Genomic DNA, 13,406 nt, shown 5'->3' with positions numbered 1-13,406 from the left:
CATGACACGGGGAACTCTGTCAATCTCTGGAGCCCCTTTATGGTACTAGATGTCTCCATGCGGGAGGGAGTCACATGTGATGGAAATGAAGTGTTTCCCTTCCTTGAAGGGACTGAAAACAATACCTCCGCTGATCCAGAGAACTCACAACCCGAACTTTGTTCTCTTTTTCCCATTTGGTTGTGTAAAAGGCTGGCACCAGGCCAGCCACTCCAGAGTCCTCCTTGAGCCTCTTGCCCTCCTACTATTCTCTTGTCGGTATGTGGCCCATCTCCAAGAGAGAATTAACATTGATCCTTAGCCTAGTCCTGTCTGTGCCCAGACCTTCTGCATCCTTAATCAGATCTTGCCTCAGCACCATCATCATTTATTAGGTCTCTGTTTTGACCCTCTGAATTTGAGGGTGCAGCATGCAGCAGTGAGCATGCTTACTCATTCCTGTAAGTAGATCATGCCATTCCCATATCTACTTTATCCAGGTCCAATTGAAGAGAGCTCTTCTGATTTCCAAAGCACTCCAGGGCCTCATTCCAACCTACATTCCTGATCTCAAATGCACCTGCTGTCCCACATACTCATCATGCTCCTCTACTCTTTGCTCACTGAGATGCTCCCATTGATACTGAATTATAATCTGGGCAGATCTGCAGTGCAAGATGTTATTCTCGAGTGCAAGAACAGTTTACCAAGAACTGTTAGCAGGTGTTTTGTATTGACTCAGAGGGCTAATAAAGGGTAGCATGCAGCTATGAATTGCACAACATTGTATTATCAGATCAGTTCAAGATCTGATATAGGAAGTTCTCAGTCTGGTGTGGTGTTGGAGATTATATTTTTGCAAGAGGATGTAATGGATGATCTATCCAATAGGTTTTATTTCCCCTGTGCATCTTTTTTAAAATCTTATTTTAGATACTTTAAGCCTAATACTTCCTGCAATATTAGAGTCATTGAACAGTAGCTGACCATGCTAAGAGCTGGAACTGCCACTCTCACCTGGAGAAAGATTCTTGGATTTTTAAAAAAAAAAGTTAAATTATATCCAAGGTCATACACAAAGCATAGACCACCAAGTCCATGCAAAACAGTGTTCTTGCCATCACCAGACATAGGTATTAAAATATGTTTAACTCTCTCTTCTAGGGTTCATCTGTGTGTCAGGTGACAGCTATAGGTGTGACTGTTATATTACTTTATACCTCAAGAGCCTGTTACAACTTATTCATCTTATCGTTTTCTCAAACCAAGGAAGTCAATTCTTTTGATTATGATTGGTACAATGTATCTGATCAGGCAAGTATGAAGTTTACTGCTAACAAATAAAACTGATCCTGTACACCTACAGTTTGCAACAAACAAAAAACTAATACAATAAAATCCCTTGGATTTTATTAATTAAAAAAATGCACCATGTTTGTTCTACTCCAAGAATGAGCTTCAGTAGTAAAATGGTTAGGGAAAAATAATCCAGTTATAGAAGAAAAAGCAGTCTCAAAACCAACACTATAAAAGTACCTTCTGATTATTGTATTTTATTTACATTTTTAAGATTTAGAAAGGTGACTCCCCCCCCCCATTAAAAACCAAGTGTGTGGGATTTATTTTGTTTTTTCCCTTTCCTGAAAGGGCTGTACTGAAGTTTGATTCATATTTGGATAAAGTGGAGACAAGATAACTCCATTTAAAATTTAAACACATGGGCAAAATCCTGGGCCTCTGAAGTCAGTGTCAAAGCTTCCATTGACTTCAGTGGAGTCAGCATCCACCCATAAAACAGAAGCATTTTTTCTGCTTGATCAATAAAAGTGAGAATAGCTGCCGGTTTACATAGCGCTAGTGTTAAAATATGAGGATTGGTCAAGCTTTAATTAAATCAAAATGAGAAATGACAGTTAAGACTTAATGGTGGGGTTTTCAGAGCTTATGGTTGTTTGCTCAGTTCCTGTTGCATTTCAATGGAATGCCTAACTCCCTTATTTCCTTTTGAGAAAATCCCAGCCTTTGACCTCCCATTTTTTACACAATTTAAAAGGAAAGGATAACGTTCAAGTCCCAGTACATCAATCTCTATAGGATGTTTTCTTAAAATCAGAGGAAAGCAATTAAATGGGAGGTGCTGTATCCTAACTCCATTCCTGGTCCATCTCCTAACCTGCCCCATGGTATGTGGCAGCCTAGGATTCCTTACTTAAAGGCCTATTCTTTCTGCCAGCCAGGGGGCTGGACCATTGCAATGCATGCTGGCTGCTCTCAGCATCAGAGATGGGTGAATGCCTGATATTTCATTTCAAAGGTAGCAAAAAATGACTAATAATGCTGGGTGATTATTTTTGGGTGCCCAATGTCTAAACAACATTTTGCAGCCTACACGACTTAGCCTCCCAACCCAGGTTGACAGATTCAAGCTAGTGGGGATCACGCTGAAGTGAAAAGTTGTAAATTGTTTCTCAAAGCTTGAAAGAGCTTAGAAAGCTAGTATCTGATTTTCTCACTTTCTTGGCAGTCTGGCAGGCAGCCACAAGGACTTAAATATTCCCTATAGCTTTGCGGGAGGGAAGGAAAACACCCTAAGGATAATGATGACAATTTAAAAACAAGAAAGGAAGGGAAAGGCATTGCAAAGTTCTATTTTATTTTGTACATCTTTCCAAAGGGGTTTTTAATCATTAAGAATGTGTAGCCAGGTTAATCTGCTGTTTTTACTTTTATACATAGCTACTGTATGTGGCATCAGATTCCCTAATGCTTACATACATTTTGCCCTAAGAAAGCTGATTTTGTTTCTTACGCTTTTTAAACAACCCGACTTTCATTTCTGAGCATGCTCCTCTGACTTTTCAACAGGCAGATCTGAAATGTCAGCTGGGAGATGCTGGGTATGTCATATTCGGAGTGATCCTCTTTGTCTGGGAGCTGCTGCCCACTTCCTTAGTTGTGTACTTCTTCCGTGTTCGAAACCCTACAAAAGACCTAGTAAGTAAAATGTATTTGCACCTTTTCCAGACACAACCTTCAGATAACTGGCAGAGCTCAATTTACTGTTAGTTTTTACTCCTCCACATTTTTTCATTTTCAAACTGTTCTCAGTAAAAACAAAATATACCTCTTTCCCCTACCAGGTTGTTTTTGTAGAAAACTTACCTGACATATGAGTGTGGTAATGGGGTACAGTGTCTCATCTTTAGGGCATTGATGCAAAGCCAACTGCAAGTTATCACCTGGTAGCTGCTCAGTGGTATATATGAAATGGATTTAATGGTCCTAGCCCAATTCCCCTTGAAGAAGTTGCCACATCACAAAAACCAGCACCACAATTGGCACTGACTGAAATCTTTGTTAGCAGTTTCATTTGAAAGGTGAGGCCAAGGTTTGAAAGCTAAGCATATGCTGGACTTAAGTAGTCAGAGAAACCAAAATATCGTCTCTCAGCTGCAGGTAGTCCCTCCAGATTAGTGTGGGACACATTAACAAACATGTGGGAAAGTTTGCACTGCTGTTAGCTGTATTGTCCCTGTCCTATAGAAGACCAAAGGGCTTAATTCCCCAAGGATGGCAGGAGTGCTAAATTTGCAATTAAAAAAAAAAAAAAGTTTCACTGAGGCTTGCTGAATAGCAATGTGCCTTTATCATAACACTCAAACTTCAGGGACAAGATTAACAAGGAAGTAGCAGCTGTCTGTGAAAAACCCTTTACCATTGAACTGCAGTCACTTGAACTATCAAAGGAAACCCCAGCCGTTTAGTTCTAGCCCTGTTCATTATAACAAACAAGTCTTTTAAAAATCCTGGGCCCTTCACTCCTTAGGAATTAGTCCCATATAACTGAAGAAAAGAAACCAAATTTTTAAAAGCACAGATTAGGATATTCTCTTAACCTTTACATTATAGTGAGTTCATTTTATTTAAATTTGAGTTTAGCAATGTCACTTCTACTAGTGAATTTAGAATTGTATGAAAGGAATTCACAAAAATCAATCAGAACAAGAGAGAGATGTTCAGATACTAGGGAACATAATTTAACCTTACCTTGCAAAAAATTAGCCATTTAGGGTCTGATCCTGCAAACCTTTACTCATGGAATAATCCTACTGAAGTTAAGACAACTATGGACCATGTTTTTCCACTAAATGTTAGTGGAAGAACACATTAGCTAACAAGTTCAAACACTACACCTTTAAATCTTGTCTAGACAAGGCCCTAGTACTCTAGAGTTTTGATGGGGGTGGGGTTAGGAGGATCAAGTTAGTCCTAATTTAATCGAGAACCCTGTAACTTCACTCATTTTACAGGGGACATTATCTAGCATTGCTGTCAAATGTGTGTGATCAAATACTAGTTTTCATAGATTCAAAGATTTCAAGGCCAGAAAGGACCATCGTGATCATCTAGTCTGCCCTCCTGTATAAATACTGGGCACAGAACTTTCCCCCAAATAACTACTTATTAACTAGAACACATTTTTTAAAATAACCAAACTTGGTTTAAAAATTGCCAGTGCCAGAGAATCCACCACAACTCTTGGTAAATTGTTCTAACATTTAATTATCCTCACTGTTTAAAAATGTCGTTTGTTTTGTGTAGGAAAAAAAACAAATAAGTTTGCTAATCTATGTCTCAGTGAAGAAAACTGAAAATGTTAAACAGCTCCACTACCTTTAAACCCAAAACTTCCAATACAAAAATCAACACAAACCCTAGCCCCAGATTCTTTAGCAAAGCTACACCATGAATTTTTATGCAAATTTGCCACAAGATGGCGTCCATGACTCATAGGCGTATATTGTAATATAAATACTTAACAGTTGCAAAACTACCAGATACTTATTAATATATCAGAAAAGGTTTGTCAAGAGAAGAGGATATATAAAGCCTTATTAAAACAAGCTGTATCCATTCATTAAAAAAAAAACAAAAACAAACCCTAGAAACATGCCACATTTAGTGAAAATTCAACATAATGCTTTGCTTTCCTTATTTTCAAATGGTGAAAAAACTATAGGGGAGTGTTGTGCTGGTTGCATGTTTCTCCCCAAAATTAAACTAGAAAGTGCTTAGCTCTGTTCAAAAGTAAAGTTTTGGTGCCTGGAATTGTCAAGGCAATACTCTTGGTTTGCTATCTTTGGTAGTTTGTGGTTGTCTGTAGAGAGTAACTGTAATGCTCGTGCTCTCTCACTGCCAGAGTCTCAAACAAGTGAAGGGGAGGGGGAATCCACACATTTATGGCTTGGGTTTTCTTTATTAAATACAAAAGGAAAAAAGACTGACTAGTTTTATGCCAAAGAACAATGAAGGATTAACCCTTTCTCTTGCTCTGGGCCACAAATAAAAATATTGCCCCAACAAATCCCAAAGAATAGGAATGGGGGAAATCCTATGATACTGGCACAGAATGGAAGAGAAAAAAAATCAAGTGTGCACAGGAATGTGTAGGATAGTGTCTTGACTCTGAACCACACTGTAGATCAAAGTGAAAAAACATTAGTTATGCTAAAATAAAAATGGATTTTATTTTGGTAAATGAAAAATTGTGTGAGGGCCCCGCTCTCTCTCAGCCAATGAATGTTGCCCCCTGGATTGACCCATGGCTCTGAGTTAAGTATATCACTGCTGTGAGACGTAATAGCATCCTCTTCCCACCCTTTAATTGGGTGTAGTTTCATATGGATAGATTGATCAGTTTCCTTGGGTTGAGAGGCAGCTAGTAGGGGATGTTGTGGCAGTAATACAAAAGGAGAGTAACGTTCAGGACATCAGGAGGTTGAACTAGGACTGGTCATTGGCCTAGAGTTTCTACCAACTCTTCATCTCCTCTCCTAGAAATTCCTTGTCTCCCCAACCTTATCTTCTTACTGTGCCGCCCCTTCCTCTGTCTGCCAGTTCCAAATTGCTCTCTCGGATGGAGCAAATGGGCAGTGTTATTGGGAGGGCAGGCAGGGGTGGAGAGGAATTAATATCAAGCTTAGAACAGACATGTATAAGGTGGCAGGTCTGGCAAGGTGAGCACTTCTACTCAGTGGAAACGGGAGGTTTGTTAGGTTTAATGGGAGGAAATGGAGAAAACAGAACAAGAGGTGAGCAATAGGAAAAAATAGTTTAACGAACTCCTGCCATGTCTCTTGGCTTGGAGCCTTTGGCGATAAGTTTAATCAGGCAGCACATCTGACAGTTGGATACAAATTGGTGCAACTTTTACTGATGGATGGTTTCCCCCTCAGACAAATCCAGGAATGGTACCAACCCATGGATTCAGTCCACGATCCTATTTCTTTGACAACCCTCGGAGATATGACAGTGATGATGATCTGGCCTGGAACATTTCACCACAAGGCATACAGGGCAGGTGAGGCATAAGGGTGAACAGTTTCAGTGATCTTATGTGTAGGGTTACAGGAAGACAGGATCAGGATTTTGGGGGGGGGGGGGGGGGGAAGGAGGAATCTATAAATGTTCTACTTGTTTTATCATGATTTATTATCAAATGCAGATATTCTACTTGTGTGGAGGGAACCTGTTAGAAAGGAGAGTTCAACAGACGATTGTTATAGGGAACAAACTTGCATGTATGTGAGTGTAAAGCTGGGAGGCAAGGCATTAAAGATTGCACTACATAAACATTACAAGGACGACAGAATGAAGATATTTACAGTATCTTGATTTAGTGGCTATAATGGAGGACCAGATCAGTATTTTTGGTTTGGAGTTTAGCCCTTTAAGGACAGAAGTTCTCAAACTTATAGTCCTGGTGCCATTAGGGCTATAGGCCTGAGAGCAAGACATGCTGGGAGAGGAAATGGTATAAAGGCAAACCCTTTTGCCTAGTGTGGGGAGAAACCCAAAAGGATAAAATCTGCTGGCAGTCCTCTCCTCTGATGAGACCTGGAAAAGAGAGGGAGTGCTGGGAAGACAAACAGATGTGGACATGAGACTTTGGGAACTGACTGAGCTGGTGGAATGAAGCCCTAACCTGTTGTTTTGTAGTTGAGAATCTATTAAACCAGATGCAAGAAGGAAGACTTTACTATGAAACTTTGGTCAGTTTGAGAGTGATTACACCAGACTGAGAAACCACAGCAGCCAGTGGCCAGAGAAGCAACCCCTCCAAAAAACAGCTTTGAATTGTTTCTGTCTGCACTTGAAGCAGATTATTTCATGTTATCCAGAAATGCAATGAGACCAACAAAGCATTCAAATGCAAAAGGCCCACATCCATTAACTTTCCCATTCAGGTCACAGGATTTTTACTTTTACCAGGTTTCCAACAAAGCATTTTGGACCACAACAAAAATGGCTAATTCCCCTAGTAACTTTGTGCATTCCAGAATGTTGCTTGTGCATATTCCCACTTGGGGAAGAAGCCTTAATGCTGCTGATCTTTCTAGTGAAAAGTAGTGCCAGTTGCTACTACACAGGCTCCTCTTTATGCTACCAAAGAGTTAGAGCTCAGCTGATGGGAGGGACATATGGCTTAAACTGCCTTGCTTCCTTTAATTAATTCCAAAGGTGTTAGGAGCAAAACTGAGGGGAAGGTGAATGGGAAGTGGGAATATGTAGGAAGCAACATCCTGGTAAGTAACTAAGTTTTCAACTTTCAAGTGGCTTCTGTCTAGTCCCACTTGTAGAAATCAAGTGAATAGTAGAACCCGACTGCCCAGGAAGGTAGGGTGAAGGGTTCCAATTAAAACACTGAAGAACTGCCCTTCCAAAAAGTGAGCATGAAATCAAGATTGAGAAAATAGTGCTGTAGCTAGAGATTTCCATTACAGGACAGGAAGGATGGTCTGACAAATAGGGAATTGAACCGGCCTGCAGGAGATGTAGTTTTAATTCCCACTTCAGCTCTACACTTCCCGGATGACCTTGAGTAAGTCTCTTATCTACCATGTGTCTCAGTTTCCTCTCTCTCAAAGAAAAAAAAAAACACAAAAAAACTTTCCTAGCTCAGAGGTGTGATTTGAAGATAATCAGTTATGTTTGAGGTGCTCAGATAGAAAATTGGAGGTAGAGCTGGAACATCACCTTAGAGAGTGAGCTCTAAGATTGTGGTACTGACAACCAAGCTGCCATGTAACATGTTTCAAGGTACATTCCAAGCCTCTCACACAAATACTACATGAAAACAGCATTTGATTTACCTAGATTGCTGTAAACTACAGAAGTCTTTCTGACTTCCTAAATGCCTGAGTCCTATCCACATGGAAACTCAAAGGCTGCTTGTGGAGAGAGTTAGTTTTCCCCTGATTTAAAAATGAAGTTTTGAGAAGAACACTAGGAAATTAGTTATCTAACTCAGGGGGAAGTAGGACAGCACTATTTTTGGTATAGTTTGGAGGAGGAGGAGGCACAGTTTTCTCCCTATGACATATGAGGAAAGAGGGATTTGATCATTAAAACCCGTAACTCATTTACTCTTCTTGAAGATAGAACTATGATTAAAAATAGTGGGCCCACGAGCCTGCTGGTTTAAGTAATGAAGTTTCATTGATTGTAATAGAGCTATGCTGATTTACCTGTTAAACATCTGGCCTGCTTTCTTTAGCAACATGTGGAACAAAGAACAATCCCAAGGGCTCAACCTTGTCAGTACTAGGTTTAGTTCCAGAAAGCATCTTTTGCACTGCTTGCAAAACACAGGAATTCTATACATTTGAGATGCAGCAATAGTCAGCCCCTTACATTTTAAAAATATCAGAGGAATAAGAACACAATGAAATACCTTTAAGGAGAAGGCTCTCTTAGTAACCATTTCCCACCCATCCAGAACCCTGTTCTTGCCATTCATTTGTAGATAAAAACAAATTTGGCTGAGTTGTGTGCAGCTCTCTCTGCAACCTACAACACAACCATAGGTCAACAAAGCTTGCCTGTTCACAGCTACCATGCTGTCTGTGGTGGTTTTTTTGGGGAAAAACTACACAGCCTTCCACCTTCCATACAGTGCTTGAAGGTCACACATGCACTGGCACTGCAATCTAGGATCTCCTATTGCCTAGAAAACCAGGAGGGGAAAGAAGAGGATCAGCCTTTGGTTACAAAGTCCGGTTGCAGCATGGCCCCTGCCCCCAAGAACATCTTAAGTATTTGGAACTGCTTACAGTCAGACAACCAAGCTCCCCATTACTAACCATGCTGTGTGGGTGTAGATGGGTGCCAGTCGCTCCTCCCACCCTGGGTCAGAGGGAGGCCACACTACCACACTCACTTGTTGTCTATTGGCAGGGGGAATTAGCTAATAAGCAGAATAGCAGTCTATTGTCCCCGGCCCTCAGGCAGGCTGGGGCAAGCAAGCAGTATATAGCCCAGGCCTTCAGGCAGGCCGGGGCAAGCAAACAATGTATTGTCCCAGGCCCTCAGGCAGAGTGGAGCAAGCAAAGTGGTCGAGCACCAGCCCAGACTTCATAGGCCAGTTAGAGGTGACCACCCCACAGGTGGGGTAGCAAGGAGGGAGGGGGATGCAGGTCCTCCCGATCTACCACGTCCCAGCCCTGAGTCCTAACAGTGATTAGGAGCGGTTCCACCACTGGGTCAGCGGAGCGCCAGCTGCAACTCGCTAACCCAGCTGCAACAAAACACCTGGACAATTGTCTGGTTCCCCTGGGCTCCTTTCTACCCCCTTCGTGATAGTACCTGGGCTTCAGGGTCACCATCAGTCTCCCTGAGATAAAGCACAAGGGGCAGCCACAGCAGGCCCTCAGCATCACAGGCAGCTCCTCTGGCCTCCTGCAGTAGGCAGCCGTGGCAGCGCATCAGCAGTCGGGCTTGAGCCCCAGCGGAGACATCCTTCTCCTCCAGTGGCTCCAACTGAACTGAGCTAGAGGCCATTTTGTACTTCCTAGCCTGCCCACCCGCTTCCAGTGGGAGGGGTGAGGCCGTACTGCCTCTGCCCCCTTAGTTAGGGAGGCTTACTCCTCCCCCTCTAGTTAGAAGGAGGCCACACTGCCTCACTACAGTGGATACATAAGGTGTCTAGATCCAACAATGCTACTAGCTGGTTCCAACTTGTCAGGAGACAGGACTTTAGGCAGGCCAGAAATACTACTGTTGAACACCCCAAAACCAATGTGGGCAAGTGAAGCCATGAGGTGGTAACTTTCAGTCATTAATGAACTGGACAGGATTTCAACTAGTAGCTTAAAGATGGAAGTCGCTGTAGTTCATGACCAATTCCTTGAGCCCACATTACTGCTCAACATGAATGCATAGACAGACTTTCTACTTAAGTCTAAAACAGCTATTTATCAGTAACATCTCTAATATTTATGTAAACTATATTTATAAAGTTATATTCTGTCCCATTTAAGTAAATGAGACATACAGAGAATCAGCCACAAATTAATGTTCTTCTTTTTTGTTTTATAGTTTCTCTCCAGATTACTATGATTGGGGACATCAAAACAACAGTTTCATGGCTTACATAGGATCACTGCAGCCAGATTCAACATTGGACACAGAACGACCAAGCCCTATGTAGCTCCAGTCAACTACAGTATTCTAGTATGCTCCATATTAAAAAAAAATCTGAAAAACAAAGCTTAGCAATTTTCCTTTATTGTTTTTAGGGGCACTGTTCTTGTACAAGGAACAAGAGAGATCTTTGCCACAAGCTTCTCATAATTCAAGAAAAGTATAGACTAAGTAATGGTTTAATGTCATGAAGCCACATTTTAGTTACTACATTGATATAAGCCTTGGTATTTTAGACTCATCTTACATGTGCTTAACTTGATGCACAAAAATACCCAAATTGCGATAAGGGCCTTAGTGGGCATAATTTAAGCACTGTCTGTATTAAATAGATTTTTGCATAAACAAACAATGCTGTAACATACTGGAAATTCTTCTGAGAATTTTTACAGTGCATATGAATAGGACTTCTTAAAATGCATTCCTGACTTTATAAAATACAACTGTACCATTTACAACACATATTAGTTGCCTAAATTGCATGTCAGTCTTTGGTTTTAAGACATAAAACCCTGAAGAAAATCATCCCAGTTAAATGGCAGCATTTTTTAAAACTATTGCTATGTTTTTGCAGCAAATTCTGCTCTTCAGTGTGCATTACTATAACATGGGGCAGCTGAAGTGTTTGGAAGGCTGACAGAATCCCCTATGTTTAAGGTTATTGTCTAACAGCATACTGTTCTCCAAAAAGACTGTTTTCTAGTTCCTTCATCCTCCACATTTGTGGGGATGACCCAAAATAGAGGGACTGCTTTGGTAAAAGTCACGGGTGATCCAGCAAAGAGATAAGATTGGTCTACACCGCTATCTGACGCATGCAGAACTTCAGAGAGACTGAAATGTACATATTACAACTAACCTTGGAAGATTATACTTATCATATCCCATTAGTAGCTAAACTGCCTATCTATGTTTTAGCATATCTAAAAGAGCAATCCAAATGCCAAATCTACCACTGATAGACAAGAGATGGATTTGTAACACTCCAGCTTCTGGTGCAGGAGTCAATGAATTACCTAACCTTACTTTACATAAAACAAATATAAAGCTATCTTAACAGACTATAGAAAAGCTGAATCTCTGCTATAATTAGTTTAGTTGTCTCAGGATACCATACATGTAAAACGAATGTTGTAAGGGATGAGGTAAGAGTATTTTGTAGCAGGGGCCATCGTTCCGAGAGAATTAAAGGGCTTGTCACACGTAGGTGATTAATTACTACAGAATACAACCCACCTTTTAAGGAATGATTACTTAGCCAACAGTAATTCTCATTGAGATTTGTTGTCTATATTCCACTCTTGGTGCCCGGTCGCTCAAGTTCAGAATCTTTTGGCCGGCAGCAACAGAATCCAGATGTTATTAGATTCTGTAGCAGATGGGACAGAGGGTGTGTCAGACTATATGTATATGGATAAATATTTCAAAGAAGCAAGATGGGCAGGCAATGCTGGTCAAAATATTACAGTCAAGCACACTGGACACACATGCTGTTGGAATTATTTTAGCAGGACATTACCACAACCCCAATTTAACCATAAATTCCTTTATTAAATACAAATCCAATTGGTATTTATACAATTGCTCTAAACATGACTTAAGAAGCCTAAAATAAGTGATTTACTACATCCAAACAGTAACAAAATATTTATAAGCATTTGATCAAGATATTTACAAATAGGCTAAACCCAGGGGTGCTTAGACCCATATTGGTCAGGCAGGTATCAGCAATTAACCCTTGAAGAGTTTACTGTTTTTTATACTCTTTAACAAGTGATGTCATTGCCAATTATCTGACCTTAGCTAAGGCCAGGTGATGTAGTTTTTTATATTAGCCAATTATTTACTGCACCTGATACTCACTTAACCATGTTTTATTTCTATTATTTCAGCCCAATCCTTAAATACAATTTGGGCCTGTTGCTCACGCTAATGTCCCAACTCAATTTAAAAACCATAGATCACTCAAATCTAATGTGGCCTGTATTCCTACATGCACACCACCCAGGGTGGAGTGTATATAGACAAACATTTGAAGTAGTACATGCCTTTCCCTTTACTGAAAAGCATACCAAATACCACAGAATATTGCAAGAGATATCACTGATGCCTGTTTTATTGCTGGTCTATATTTACTGCATCTGTTAATGAAAAAAATCAAGTAATGACACGAAGGGCCAAATCTTAGGGTCACACTCTCATAAGGAAACTTCTATACGAGTCTGATGGAGTGAGGACCTTGGGAATTGGTTCAAAACATAGGACCAAACATCTCTCGGTTGTACTGTACATGATGGCCTATACATGGACTCTACAGTTTCAGCTGCAAATGATGCTTTCATACCACAATCAATATGGTACCATGCATTGCTGTGTGTTTTGTAAAGGTCAGACTGGGAAGCCCATTCTGTATCAGTTTCCTAGAACAAGGAATATCATAGCTACAGCGGTACTTCAGTAGAAATCGATGTATGAGCAAAAGGAAGGGTTAAACACTGAGCGTATCTGGAAACCCCTGCTCCAGCCACATTTGCACAAAAGTCAAGGGATGAATTTGGTATAAATTCTGTGTGGAGATCTGACGACAATTTTTAATTTAATGCATTAAGCTTCAAAAGAACAGAAATCAAAGAGCACTGGAAACTTCCACCATGCTTGAGAAAACAGTTCCCTTTCGTGTAAAACATAGTGATGCACCACCAAGTTCAAACTCTACTGTGAAGACAAATTTTTAGAAGTACTATTTAAAGCAGCTCAGATACCGCTTTGCAAATATGTCAAATTGTTCTTAGTTGAAATATAAATACTGTAGTATGATCCATATTTCCTATTTCTACATCTCAGCTATTTTCTCAAACCAATCTCAGTGAATAATATTTAATAAACATGCCCACTTCAGGGTATTACTATAGCATCTCAAATGAATGAAAGAAAAAGGATGAAGT

At 40.5% G+C, this 13,406-nt stretch overlaps 2 protein-coding genes across 4 annotated transcripts in view; one reads left to right on the top strand and one right to left on the bottom strand.

Moving 5' to 3' along the window:
• The window catches only part of GPR137B (G protein-coupled receptor 137B), a 28,293-nt gene extending 17,235 nt beyond the window's left edge, over window positions 1-11,058 (top strand). The window contains exons 4-7 of one of the 3 annotated variants that reach the window (XM_067535883.1): window positions 1,144-1,297; window positions 2,849-2,973; window positions 6,216-6,340; window positions 10,357-11,058. In XM_067535883.1, coding sequence (XP_067391984.1) covers window positions 1,144-1,297; window positions 2,849-2,973; window positions 6,216-6,340; window positions 10,357-10,468 — 516 coding nt within the window. In that variant the 3' untranslated portion in view covers window positions 10,469-11,058. Of the gene's footprint in view, window positions 1-1,143; window positions 1,298-2,848; window positions 2,974-6,215; window positions 6,354-6,819; window positions 7,667-10,356 lie in introns of those variants that run through there. The other 2 variants (XM_067535885.1, XM_067535884.1) reach the window with 2 other exon arrangements.
• Window positions 2,825-13,406, bottom strand: part of ERO1B (endoplasmic reticulum oxidoreductase 1 beta) — a 65,607-nt gene continuing 55,025 nt past the window's right edge. The window contains exon 17 of the mRNA XM_067535881.1: window positions 2,825-2,959. Within this exon, the coding sequence (XP_067391982.1) occupies window positions 2,929-2,959 (31 nt within the window). The 3' untranslated portion in view covers window positions 2,825-2,928. The remainder of the gene's footprint in view (window positions 2,960-13,406) is intronic.

Source organism: Emydura macquarii, unplaced genomic scaffold, assembly GCF_026122565.2.
Source record: "Emydura macquarii macquarii isolate MOO-44397 ecotype Brisbane River unplaced genomic scaffold, CSIRO-AGI_Emac_v2 contig_3517, whole genome shotgun sequence".
In the NCBI taxonomy this organism is placed as follows: domain Eukaryota; kingdom Metazoa; phylum Chordata; order Testudines; family Chelidae; genus Emydura; species Emydura macquarii.
Note: the sequence above shows the minus strand (reverse complement) of the source record. Positions and strands in the feature narration are given on the sequence as shown.